At 40.1% G+C, this 13,636-nt stretch overlaps 3 protein-coding genes across 3 annotated transcripts; 2 read left to right on the top strand and 1 right to left on the bottom strand.

Moving 5' to 3' along the window:
- The first annotated feature begins 46 nt into the window (after window positions 1-46).
- ebpl (EBP like) lies at window positions 47-3,188 on the top strand. The gene is made up of 4 exons (XM_056763632.1): window positions 47-1,659; window positions 1,758-1,827; window positions 2,570-2,708; window positions 2,826-3,188. Exons 1-4 carry the CDS (start codon window positions 1,480-1,482, stop codon window positions 3,058-3,060), a joined length of 624 nt encoding a protein of 207 aa, XP_056619610.1. The 5' UTR covers window positions 47-1,479; the 3' UTR covers window positions 3,061-3,188.
- A 150-nt stretch (window positions 3,189-3,338) lies between these two features.
- On the bottom strand, window positions 3,339-4,881 carry arl11 (ADP-ribosylation factor-like 11). The gene has a single exon (XM_056763646.1). It carries the CDS (start codon window positions 4,428-4,430, stop codon window positions 3,894-3,896), a length of 537 nt encoding a protein of 178 aa, XP_056619624.1. The 5' UTR covers window positions 4,431-4,881; the 3' UTR covers window positions 3,339-3,893.
- Window positions 4,882-4,983: 102 nt separating this feature from the next.
- Window positions 4,984-11,945, top strand: rcbtb1 (regulator of chromosome condensation (RCC1) and BTB (POZ) domain containing protein 1). The gene is made up of 12 exons (XM_056763598.1): window positions 4,984-5,120; window positions 6,011-6,216; window positions 6,293-6,443; window positions 6,750-6,916; window positions 7,626-7,784; window positions 7,964-8,071; window positions 8,898-9,040; window positions 9,555-9,745; window positions 9,898-10,024; window positions 10,149-10,300; window positions 10,394-10,524; window positions 10,719-11,945. The coding sequence occupies exons 2-12, from the start codon at window positions 6,091-6,093 to the stop codon at window positions 10,857-10,859; spliced, it is 1,596 nt and encodes a 531-aa protein (XP_056619576.1). The 5' UTR covers window positions 4,984-5,120; window positions 6,011-6,090; the 3' UTR covers window positions 10,860-11,945.
- The last annotated feature ends 1,691 nt before the right edge of the window (window positions 11,946-13,636 follow it).

Here is a 13,636-nt window from a genome sequence, read left to right as displayed (position 1 = left end):
GTTACGTCTGCCTGTCTCTGGACATTACGATGAGACGCACTTAAATTCTCCTCTAGTCTGCTGGCTGACTTGTAATTGATCCCTTACATTCTGCTCCCTTCACATTCTTTTCATATGGATCGCAATTACCCACGATTCTCAACCTATACGACCTCCCTCCTCCACCTCCTCACCTTTCTATGGCAACACATCTCTCACTCATCACTCCCTCAGGACGTGCTTTATGTATTGATGAACCTAACCAAAATAAACTTGCTGTTAGCCATCCTTTCATTGCTCTCTTATGATTGACCTTCTGATATGTTTGTGTCTGTTCTCCTTTGTCTGTTACCCTTTCCTCATCTTCCTTTGTCTGGCCTTTTAACTTGTCTCAGATCCTTCTCGGTCTCAAACGTTTTGTTTAGTGGTGCCTTGAACTGTGTAAAGATTGAGATACCTGTGTTCAAATAAATGTAATGCTAGTCACATCAGGGCAGAGTGTCCATGGGGATGTAATGTCAGTGTTTACATACGTGACCCTGGACGATAAACCAGTCTTAAGGGTCAACGTTTCGAAATTGAGATTTTTACATCATCTGAAAGCTGAAGAAATAAGATTTTTTATTGATAATATGGTTCGTTAGGAAATGATAATATCTGGCGCAACAACAACTGTTTACAAAGCTGGAATCTGACGTTGTGAAAAAAGCAATTTCTTTTAGAAAATCGACTTTGAATTTGTTTATCAGTGGCACTGTAGTAAGCCATCAACTCACAAAATTAATTTTTTTATACATTTACGGCAGGAAATTTATAAAACAACTTCATGGAACATAATCTTGACTGAATATCCTAATGATGTTTGCCGATTACTAAAAATGTTCCCGTGCTACTTAAGGTTTTGTTGTCCAGGTCACATATGCATTTATATTTTGGGCAAATTTTACTCTTACCTCAAGATGGAAGTACAAGGGATTTTTCTTAAGTTTTTAACCTTTTGTCACATTTGTAATATTCGGAATACTTTTGAACCTTTAAGTAGGTGACCACTAACCACATGTTGTGGCGATAAAAAATATTAACATTCATAAGTGGCTAAAAAGGAAACTTCAAACTTTGAAACGCTTTTCATAGACAGTTTAATCGGACGCATGCATCTAGCCCGAAGTTAACTTCCGGTATGTGCATGGTTCTAATATAGCAACATATTTTGTTTTTTTATATTCATATTTATTACCAAAGTTTTACTACAAATATCATGGCTAATCTATGGAATAATGTGAATATTGTAAATTTGTAGTTTTAAGTCGCAAGGGTGAGCGGCTTGGCGCCAAAATGTTCACACAGTTCTGTGACGTGGACTGTCGAAAGTGGAGAGAGTGCCGGGCAAGCCTATGGGTGCAAAGTTCTGCCGTTAGAACGATGGGCGGAGCCTGCAGCTGTCATTCATTCAACACACCAACACACATGTCATTGCATTGCAAGTTATGAAAGTACATAATGGCAGAATCCGGCGAAACTGCACTTTTCAATAAAGTCACTGTTTATTCTCTCCTCGCGTGTGTGGGGCAGTTTGCGGTCGGATACGTTTTTGCGCAAAAGTGGGGGAACAAATGTTCGACTGCTGATAGATGGGTCCTCGTGTGGCTGTTTTACGACGCAATAGTTCATTTTACTCTGGTAAGTGCAAATATCCTTAAAAATATATTCTGGTGACATGTTCGTGTCATACTATTTCGCTAACAACAGCATGCTCGCTTTATACCGTGTAACTTTAGGAGGGACCCTTTGTGTACATGTCACTGGTTGGAAATGTTGCAACTTCTGACAACCTGTTTGCAGAGCTGTGTGAGTAAGAAGTTTATATTATGCTTTGTGCGTACAGTAACGTATACAACTCTAAAGATGCATATTAGGAATAAGATATCATTGTAATAATCACTTTTAGGGCTTTTCTCCTGCTAGAAGATGATAGAACGTTGACAGCCAATCAAAATCCTTTTGAAATTTACAAACGTATCAATAAAAATGTAAAACCTGAATTTACATTACATTATCATATGTTGGTGTAATTACTAATATTTTTAACGTTATGGTTGGCTTTAAATTATTTTTTTGTTTGAATGTGCCACTATTACACTGTATCAGGACGACACCATGTGGCGTTTGTTGGTATTCTGTCCCACACCACACTCAATATTTTTTAAAAAGATCAAAATAAAGTTTTTATTTTCATTTTTTTATAGTTATCGTTCCTTTCCATCTTTTCACACTTGATGTCTTGAAAAACAAATGTTTAAACTGTTTTGAAGTGTCTTTTAATCCCTACAAGCATCACATTTTCAAAAGTATGTTATTACGTTATTTGTCATAGTAGTTTTACAAAGTAACACTTAAATCTTATTTGTGGGTACGCTTATTCATTCTCAGAACATGAGAGCACATTGCAGCAGGTTTGTTATTGTTATAGTCATATCCCGGGCCATACCATTAGCGGTTTTATGGTGGAGATGTTGAGCGAATAAACCTAGACACATTGAGCCTAATATGTCTTATATGCATGTAATGTTGGGGTTTAAATACTTTACAGGGAAAGAATATGGCAAGGCAGATGAACGCTGGTTGTACTCTGACCCAACGATAGTATCTCTAGAGCTTCTGACGGTGGTTTTAGATGGCTCTTTGGCCCTGCTTCTGATCTACGCCATCATCAAAAACAAACACTACAGGTAAAACTGAAGAAAACTATTTTTAGTCAAATCCATTGACCACACATTAAAACCATTAGGACAGTTTCATAACCTCGAACACTGACTTGTGTCAACTTCACTTCGTTTCTGACCCAGGCACTTCATTCAGATCACTCTGTGTGTGTGCGAGTTGTACGGGGGCTGGATGACCTTCTGTCCAGACTGGCTCATCGGAAGCCCCAACCTGAACACCGACAACTGGCTGTACATGTGGGTCTACCTGGTGTTCTTCAACGGGATCTGGGTGGTGGTGCCTGCACTCCTTCTCTGGCAATCATGGAGGGCTTTAGCAGATTTAAAAAGGACTCCATCAGTATCCAAACAAGACTAGATAGACTCTAATATTAAATACAGCGAATTAACTTTGCAGTTATATAAGCTATTCAGAGGGAAACGGATTAGACTGCAGTTAATACATTACGCATTTATTGCGTATGCAGAAGGCGTGGGTTTGCATAACTGGGGTGGTAAAGACAAATTGGAAACAATAGAAGCACACACTGAACTTTTGACTCACATTTCTGCCATAATCACACTAAACGTGTGCATGCTGTGTGAAAGAGGAGCTTTTTAAACTGCTCTAGAATCAGATTCCTTATCGGTTGAATATGATGGTAAAACATTGAAAATGGTTTTATTTCTGTTTTACTGCTCTTTAATGTAAGATGTATCATTTTAATTCCACTACTGTATCATATTTAAACAAGAATAAAAGGTCCAACAAAGAAGCGCCTTTTTTCATTTGTCAAGAGTAACAATTTGTTTGTTTGAGCGAGTTATCACATTTGACAAATCACAACATTCCATACATCACATCACATTTGTTTGCCGCACACAGTGTTTGGCATCAGTTTGCATTGCTACATTGAAGTCTGCTCTATTCGGAAACAAAATAACAAACAAATGTGCTTAACTCATAAAAGAGATGGTCATGGTACATGTTTACAATCAAGCACGTCAAGGGCTATAAATAGATACAATATGTAAAGCATAAACAAAACTGCTATTCCAGTAGTTCAAACTTCTCACAAGCTTTCAGTCAAACATATTGCCTTTATTTATTTTATCCCAAGTTTTAATATGACAAGAAGGATAAAACCTCTTGCCCTTCGTCTACGATTACATAGAAACAAACTGTCCAAATATAAAAAAGTCATGTTTCTGTCATCTGACAGACTTTTTAATTAGTTTAGATACAGAAATGAAGGCTTGTTTGAGTCCCATTCCCTTCAGGGCGCTACAAGCTTGGATCTCCCACACCCGATCCATGTAACTGTCCAGCTCCAACAATGTGGACACTTCTCTGATAGTCATGGTGTTTGTGAGGTCCTTTTTGTTGGCCAGCACCATCAGAGGAACTCCTTTCATGTTCTCATCGTTCAGGATCTTCTTTAGGGCTTTCTGAGCTTCCCCCATCCTGGCACGGTCACTGCTGTCCACCACGAAAACGAGAACCTTGCATTCCTCCAGGAAGAACTTCCAATTGGACCTCATGGTCTTTTGTCCACCCACGTCCCATACCGTGAGGGACGTTTTCTTGTCCAGTTCTACTGTTGCGACATTGAAGCCCACAGTTGGCGACGTCTCCATCACGACGCCTTGTTGCTGTCGGAAGAGCAAAGTGGATTTTCCGGCCGAATCCAAACCCATGAGGAGAACCTGAGGAAGTTTATGGAGCTCTTTGGATTTAAAGAGACCCATCCTGGTTTGATAAACGTGAATTCAACGCTGTTGTTTTGTATGTCGTCTTCGGTTTTCTTGAGGAATCGTACGCGGTACCACGGTTACCTATCAAGGGCGCACCTGAAACTATTAGCTTGATACTCACCGTGAACGAGTTTGTCCGCATTCTTGAACAGGTGTATCGACTTCTTGATTTCTAAATGGCAAACTCCACCTTTAATTAATATGTCAATGACATTTGCGTCCATAGGTGTCGCTGTTTTGAGCATTTATAGAGACATCGTTTATTTATTTATTCATTTGATGTGTTACTAACGTTTCTAAACGTGGACTTCTCAACGATTTCGCAATTTACCTAATGATAATAAAACGTTAAAATAAGTAAATAAATACAAACAAAAGTTACTTATATGTTAAATGTAATAATTTCACAGTTGATTTTTTGAATTCGCATCAAGTTTACGCAGAGCGTTTATGACGCCAATTCCTGAGCCCCGCCCCTATCTCTTTGCGCCTCCGTCTACTGGCCAATCTGGGAAGCGCAACCGTTCTGTGATTGGACACATGGCAAGTCGGTCAAGCACCCGTAGCAACCGCAGGGATCAGGAAACAAGTGCCTCCGTTTCCTCACACAGACGTGAACGCGCTTCCGTGAGATAACTGGATAACAAATATAAATGCGTCATATTAAACTCCAGTAGTCATCAGGTAGGCTGTTGTCTTGATGAAAACCCCTTCTGGTGTTTTGTTGCGTAACTTCATCTTGTGTCCTAATGCAGTGATGCTGTAGCTGTTAAGCTAACAGAGCTGTCCTGACTGCATTCAGTCGTGTGCTTTGGTTTACTGTTAGGTCTTCCTAATTTTTTTCATGTGCAGTTATGACTGAACCCCGATTATTTTAATAAACTGAAAGCGATAATCTGCAAACATGAGGTATAACGTAAATCAGAAATATGGATTTTGGCAGCTATGCGCTCTTATCTGTTTTCTGCTTATCATTCACCAGTTCTTTACGCATTGAAATATAAGAGCCTTGTTGTGCAATGTTAAAGCTATTTGCTGTGTTAAATGGGTCATGTTAGTGGAATACAAATCAAATAAGTTATTTGTAATATGCATAAGATGTTAATGACGAACTGCACGTTGCAATGGTTAATGTGAAGCCCAGGCTACAGCAGCACGATATAAAAAGTGAAACAGAAATTTAAAGGACCAGTTCACCCTATAGGCTGGAATACACTACAAGACTTTTAAAATCTGAACAGATGTTTTTTAACTAGACATCATGCACTTGCAGACTTTTTGAAAGCTTTATATAGAAACACACTAACTCATCAAATCTAAAGACTGGCACAGACTTCCTGACCATTCTGTCATCTTTTACTCACCCTGACATGGCTTTCTTTCCTCTGCTGTACACAACGTTTATTTAAACAAAATCATCTGCCTTCATTGCTTTCCTCGTCATATTTATAGAGCTCTAAGTCACCAGACTGCCAGATGGAGTCTGTGCCATCTACGTCTTTAAGATAAAAGACTACTAACGTGTTTAATATCTTTCCATAGACAAACATTTCTGACATCTTTGTGCTTCGTAGGCACAAACAAACCCACTGGAAACGCATATTGGGTCCCCGGCTTTAACCCCGCCCATCGCTTCATAACAAGGAGTGTTGCCATGGTGGATGTTAGTAAGTGGCCTCTCTTCACCCTGTTAGACACGCAGGAGATCGCCTCCATACGTAAGGCATGCATCTTTGGAACGTCTGCAAACGAAGCCATTTTCATCACCCATGATGATGAAGTAAGCTACTTATAACATCTTGGTTTTTGTGAGTAGTTATGCATATTTTTGTACTAAGCGTCTTCCTCACACACAGGTGTATGTTTTGGGTATGAACTGCAGTAATTGTCTTGGCACTGGAGACAGTCAAAGCACTATTGTCCCTAAAAAGCTAGACGGTCTGAGCGGGAAAAAGGTAGTCAGTCTGAGCTATGGCAGCGGACCACACGTTCTGCTAGTGACTGAAGGTAAGCTCATGCTTGAAGCCACAGTTAACCCCCCTCAAAAAAATACTGTTTACATCATTTATTCACACTCTTGTTGTTCAAAACCTGCATATGACTCTTTCTTTTTTGAAACACAAAAGAAGAAATTTTGAGAAATGTCTCATTGGTTGTCCATACTATAGAAGTCAATGGGGTCCACGTTTTTTTGTTTCCCAACGTACTTGAAAATATCTTCTTTTGTGTTCTACAGAACCCTGAACTGAGAAGTCTGACCCAGTGAAGGATTGTTTGGAGATTGTAATGTTTTTTAATTCCCTGTCCTTCCAGAGGGCGAGCTGTATGCATGGGGGCATAATGGATACAGTCAGCTGGGCAATGGAACGACCAATCAAGGTGTTTCCCCTGCCCTGGTGTCTACTAACCTGCTGAACAAGAGGGTGACTGAGATTGCCTGTGGATCTCATCACTCTTTAGCTCTGACCCATGAGGGGGAGGTGAGACATGAAAACTATGTTGGTTCTACAATGTAGATAAACCTTTGCAACTATGCATTTAGGAGATTGAAACCCAATCCGTGGCCGTTGCTACCGCTATGCTAAACAATTTGATCTACTGGAATCTGCAAAATATATACATCAAGCTGTTTCTGAATACAGGCATTTTCTTCAGGATTACTTGTAGTTAAACCGATGGCAGCTCATGGCCATTCAGTTTCAGGATAGAATGTTTTCACGTGCCAATCCTTTAATCCAAGCCAAATCCTTCCTTCTTCTTTGCATATAACAAGTTCGCCATTATTACTGTGGTATAAATGTTGGTTAAATATGAAGTTAGATTTGAAAGTACTTAAAGGTGGATTTAAGTTTGAACGCCCCTCGTTCTCTTAAGCAAGTTTAGTTACCCGCTTAGCCTTGCTGTGTTAGCTGTGGCGAGGGACATGTGACCTTGTTTGCTAAACTGTGAGGGCTTTTGTTCTCACTGCGGCCAAGATCAGCTCGGGCCTAACACTGCATGTCACTCCATGTGTAGGCTTATAATGCAAATTCAGCGTCATTAATGTTTATTGTACAACATAGCTTGGGTAAAACAGCCCTAAAGGAATTGAGTATTCTGTCAGTGAGCTGTACCGTGCAGTACCATGCAGTGGAAAAGCGCGATAAGATTATTTAAATGTTACCAGTTCTTTATTTTGTGTCCTTCTAGGTGTTTGCATGGGGCTACAACAATTGCGGTCAGGTGGGTTCAGGGTCCACCGCCAACCAGCCAACACCCCGCAAGGTGACCAACTGTCTACAGAACAAAGTGATGGTCAGTATAGCCTGCGGACAGACCTCCTCTATGGCCGTGGCGGATAACGGTGAGGTAAGAGATGGAATCAACCATCAATATCTTCCTGATTTAGAATTTTCAAATCTGCTGCTCAATTCTTGTGTAATTGTTGATTCTAATGGTTCTAATGGCTTAACCTGTGTGGGGTTTTTTGGGGATTGTTCTGTATTTCTCACTGTTGCTTGGTTGCATGTTGGTGAAATGTGTTACAGGTTTATGGGTGGGGTTACAATGGAAACGGCCAGCTGGGGATAGGCAACAATGGGAACCAGCTGACACCCTGTCGCTTAGCTGCACTGCAAGGCCACTGTGTACTGCAGGTAAGAGCAGGAAAACGTTTGAAAAAAAGAAGATATTTTGAGAAATGTCTCAGTGGTTTTGTGTCCACTCAGTGGAAGTAAATGGGGGCCAAAAAAAAAAAGATATATATATAGGATTTTTTTTTAAAGGGGTCATATGACACTGCTAAAACGAATATTATTTGTTTAGATATGCAATGTGTATACACGATTTAAGGTAGAATAAATGCTTTATTTTCCACCGTGCATGTTTGTATCTACTCCACCACTCTGAAACATGCAGATTTTTTACAAAGCTCATTGCTCTGCAATGCGAGGTGTGCTATGATTGACCAGTTACAGTGCGTAGTGATTGCTCGAATACTGCAAGCGTGTGACTGAAATGTAACGCTTCTTACCATATTTGGAACATCAGGTTCAAAAGCAATTGTACTGACAGTTACGCCCACCTTACTTGCGCATACATTTGGGAGGTCTTAGTCAAATCATACCACGAACTGACGTAGATTTGTGTGGTTGTGGTTACATGAGGTGTTTCAGGCAGGTCTGGGTGAGCATTCGCTTTTAGATAGAATAGATCCTTTGTTCCGACACTTTAATTTTTTCAATTTTACGTGTCAATACAAGCATGGGCAACTTATAGCACACCAAAGACATATAAAAACACGTATTCGCACCATATGACCCCTTTTAAGAAAGTCATACAGATTGGAATGACATAAGGGTAAATTAATGATGAATTATTTATCTCTTTAATATAAATACATAAACATTGTGGATCTGAGAAATCCAGACTGTTTCACGTTGTGCCCTTCACGTTATGAGTGTAATGTTGTCTCTGTTTTAGATTGCCTCAGGTTATGCTCATTCTTTAGCACTGACAGATGAAGGCCTCTTGTTTGCATGGGGGGCCAACACGTACGGTCAACTGGGCACTGGCAACAAGACCAATCAGCTCAGCCCCGTCCAAGTCATGACTGAGAAAGGAAGGTGAGGGAATGAGATAATAAAGTATTTTTCTATGGCATTTGAATGTAATTCTCAACCTTTTTGAATTTTGTAGGACATTTTTTCAATTTCTACCCAATAAAATATTGCGGATCTTGGCATAGCTAGAAAGGTTTATTTGAGCAAAAAATGCTCAACATTGTGGATTTTGTCAGTGCCATTGTTGCATCCTAGAGAGATTTCCTGTTGGTATAGTGGGAGTTTCCTGTAAGTTATCCTGTTTTGAGTTTCTAACCAAGCAGTTGCTTGATCGCTCCTTCTCTGTAGGAACAGTCCAGTTTTTTTGCCATTTTTTTGTTTGGGTTTAAAGTTGGATATGCTAACATATCCAACATGTCTCTGTTTTGTTGACTTTTACCCCACCCCATCCTTTGGACATTTACTCCCCTTATTCCCATTTAGTGCTGCCTGCTTATATTCTTCCTCATATCCTCCCTTCTTCCCCATATTTCTTGCTTTCTAATGTTACGGCTCCACCTCTGTCTTGCTTTATCAGGATTGTAGAGATAGCCGCCTGCCATTCAACACACACCTCAGCGGCGAAGACCCAGAGCGGTCAGGTGTACATGTGGGGCCAGTGCCGTGGCCAGCCAATCGTACTGCCACACCTCACGCACTTTACCAGCACAGATGACGTGTTCGCCTGCTTCGCCACGCCCTCTGTGATGTGGCGGCTGCTCATCATGGGTGAGTTTGTGTTGTCATCAATGTCATTGTTAGATGATTAAGTTCAAATTGACAGATCTTTGTTCACATGCACATTTGTAAATGATCTAATTCTTCAGAAAATAATGTGTTATAACGGTTTTATATAACTGTAACGTGTTTGTTTCTATAAGAGCATGATGACTTCCTTACTGTGGCCCAGTCCCTTAAAAAAGAATTTGACAATCCAGAGACGGCTGACCTCAAATTCAGCATCGACGGGAAGTACATCCACGTCCATAAATCTGTCCTTAAAATCAGGTGATGTCCGACAAAGTTTAGCTCGGTCTGGTTTAAAGACTTCCTGTTCATGATTAGATGTCTCAAGGCACTCTTCTTATTTTAAGTTTTTATGTTTATTTAACACTTTATTCCCTCATCTCAGGTGTGAGCACTTCAGATCAATGTTCCAGTCTCATTGGAATGAAGATATGAAAGAAGTGATTGAAATCGACCAGTTCTCTTACCCGGTGTACCGTTCTTTTCTTGAGTTCCTTTACACAGACAGTGTGGATCTTCCTCCGGAGGATGCCATCGGTGGGTTCAGCACTTTGTCCACCAAACACTGACGCTATTACAGGGATGTGGATATTTGCGTTACAAATAATTGGATCTGTCTGTCGTTCACAGGATTGCTGGACCTGGCAACCTCATATTGTGAAAACCGTTTGAAAAAGTTATGTCAGCATATCATCAAGAGAGGCATCACGGTGGAGAACGCTTTCTCCCTGCTGTCTGCTGCCATCAGATATGATGCTGAGGTAACGCGACTCCACCCTGGGGGCGTGGCTTACTAGAAGCTGTAGCAAAGACCTGTTTTACTAGCTCTTCACCAATCCCTCTAAAAAATGTTTGATTCTTTGCTTCGGATCACGTATTCATGGATGATATTGATTATTGTTTATATCGCTTTCCTTTCTTGCTCATTCACGTTCCTGCTCTCTGTCATCCGAAGGATCTAGAGGAGTTCTGTTTTAAATTCTGTGTCAACCACTTGACCGAGGTCACGCAGACAGCTGCCTTCTGGCAAGTCGACGGCAACATGCTGAAGGAGTTTATCTGCCGAGCCAGCCGCTGCGGAGCCTTCAAAAACTGACACCCACCATGAATCTTTCTGTTACCCATCTTGACAGACAGGCACTGTTTTAAAGGATTTCATGTTAAATTCTGTCACAATAGACTTTAAAGACGGGTCAATGTTTGTGTTAATCTCAGTACAGTGAAGGAAAGTGCACAGCTTTGTGACTCAAAGACCGATTGGACTTACAAGGTTTAGAAGAGTTCGGGTTAAGACCATGTCTTTCTGTCAGGCACAAAACAGGGCATCTTTCTGCAGCGGGCTTTCATTCTAATATGCTACCATTTTCTGAAAAAGATTTTCTCTTATTAGAGATAGAAACTGAATGTTCTTGTTGAAGGTCAAATGTTTCGCTAAAGGCGACGTCGCCTGAAAACGTTCAAGTGATGCTGAGGGTTGTAGTGTTTGTGTCATACACTACAAGGATGGAGGGAGATTATAACTTGTATTACTAGAATACACACCAATGAAACGCATACAAATGATTTTTTTGTCTTTTATATTAATTCAGGGGTGTTGTCATTAGTCATTAAATGTATATTTTTCTTGATATGATGCAGTGCATCAAATACAGTGTTTGCTTTATATTTAATATGCTGATGTAATGTTAATGAATAAAAGATAAATACGTTTACTTGCTTAACGTTGGTCTGGGCATTTTAGGTTTTAACCTTTGGACTGTTTGCTTTTGCTCGGTTTAGGAACACAGTTGACTTAGCTTTGGAGTATTAAAACAGCGTGTAGAACATATATTTACAAATAATTGCACACGAGCAGTCTAATGTTTAAAGTTTTCTAATATAAAAGTATTATTTGTAGTTGCACTAATAAGGCTGTAATTGTTTTGAAGGGGTTGTTCATATATGATAACTGCTTACATGGCAACATTTTGATATGTGTGAAATGTCAGATCCCATCATATAAATGCCTGTAGTTTGCTTTTCTGTTACATATCAACCAGCTATATTTTTTTGTCATGTACATATTGTACAGTTTTTGCATTAGTTTTTTAAGACAACCCGCACACAGCGTGTGCCACAGTTTCTCTTGTATGTAACAATGAGCATGTTTGCTTAAAGGTAAATAAAACTTTTCTCATATGTTGCTTCAGTACTTTTTTAGTATTTGGTTCAGATGTATGCTAGTGAACAATTGATCAATTTGTGATATTATAATCTTCAAATTGTACATTAAGTGTATTTTTCAAAATGAGGCAATAAGTGTAGCAGTTTCTAAAATCAATTTTATATGATATTTTAGGGATTTATAATGACTTAATTCAAACTCAATGATTAACAAACTAGGCCAATACTGTAGCCTACAAAGAAACAAAAACGAAGAGACCATTTCAAATTTTAATTCAAAAGTAATAACACAGATCACATAAAAATATGTGTTATTCAGTCAAATATTAATTATTTTAAATAAACAAACTTATTTCCACTGCATTATACGAGGTCAGAAAACATTGCCTTATCCTGTACTCCACCAATGCTGGACTTGGTTTTAACAAACCACTCCGCTCCGCCTGTTTACCAAAAAATGCCAATGCTCAGTGATTAATGGAGGAAAGTAGGGAGGCTATATAGCGTGGACTCACCTGAAAAGGGGAGAAGGCGCTTTAGTAGGCGTACGACCCAGGCCAGATGCCTGTCCTATACGGTGATAGGGTGTAAGACATGGGCTTACACTGGTTCCACTCGGAGGTTGTAAAATCCTCGCGAAGGTACCGTGCATAGCCCAACCCGCAGCATTATGTCTGCCAGAGAGGCGCCTTGAGCCATTGCCCACGAGGAGGCCATACTCCGAGTGGAGTGAGCTCTCACTACCAGTGGGCACGGGCGATCTTGGTACTGGTATGCCAAATTAATGGCACCCACAACCCAATGTGCCAACCCCTGTTTGGAGACAGCACTCCCCAAGTGCTGTCCTTGAAAACAGACAAAGAGCTGCTCAGAGGTTCTAAGGCGCAAGTAGAGGCGCAGTGCGCGTACTGGATACAGCACGTTGGAGGTTGGGTCTTTCTCCACATAGGGGAGCGCCTACAGGTTCAACATTTGGTCCCGGAAGGGAGTAGTGGGAATCTTGGGCACGTAACCGGGCCGGTGTCTCAGGATAACGTGAGAGTTATTGCCTGAATTCTTGGCACCCATGGGACAAGAAGAAAGCTGGAGGTCCCTTGCCATCTTGGTAGAAGTGAGCGCCATCAACAGCCATCAGATGAGGAAACTGGCGTCTCTGAGGGGCTCGAAAGAGGCAGTACCACGGCCCAGTAGGACCATATTATGGTCCTAACAGGGTACGGAGCACGGCCAAGGTGGATCCAGATCCAACTCCTCCAACTTTATATACTTTGCCGGTCGACAAAGTTTGTTCTTATCAATGTCATCATTTAGTGTACGCCTGTAAGTGATGATAACAATTAAATATTTGTTAACCCTAACCCAACCCCTAAACCTAATAAAATAAGCTATTGAAAATGCCCGAGTAATCTTATGATTGCGTGTGCTAATATGTTGTTAATGCAATACCTTCAGGTATAACAATGTTATTGAGATATTCCCTTTAAAAATACTCCAATTCTTCCCTTGTTATATATTGGGGATTTTGAAATAGACAACAAACTCTGCAATATCAGAAATATAAGATAAATGATCACCCAGTCATATTACCTTTCTCAAATATTAGGATATAAATTTGTGTTTAATCATATATATATCATAATCATATGTTTAATATAAAAATGTTGAAATATTTCAGAACAGTTTACCTAAAATGTCCTATTCTCCCCAAAT

Source organism: Triplophysa dalaica, chromosome 2 (assembly GCF_015846415.1).
Source record: "Triplophysa dalaica isolate WHDGS20190420 chromosome 2, ASM1584641v1, whole genome shotgun sequence".
NCBI classification, from domain to species: domain Eukaryota; kingdom Metazoa; phylum Chordata; class Actinopteri; order Cypriniformes; family Nemacheilidae; genus Triplophysa; species Triplophysa dalaica.
The sequence above is the reverse complement of the archived record's forward strand: the minus strand, read 5'-3'. Positions and strand labels throughout refer to the sequence as shown.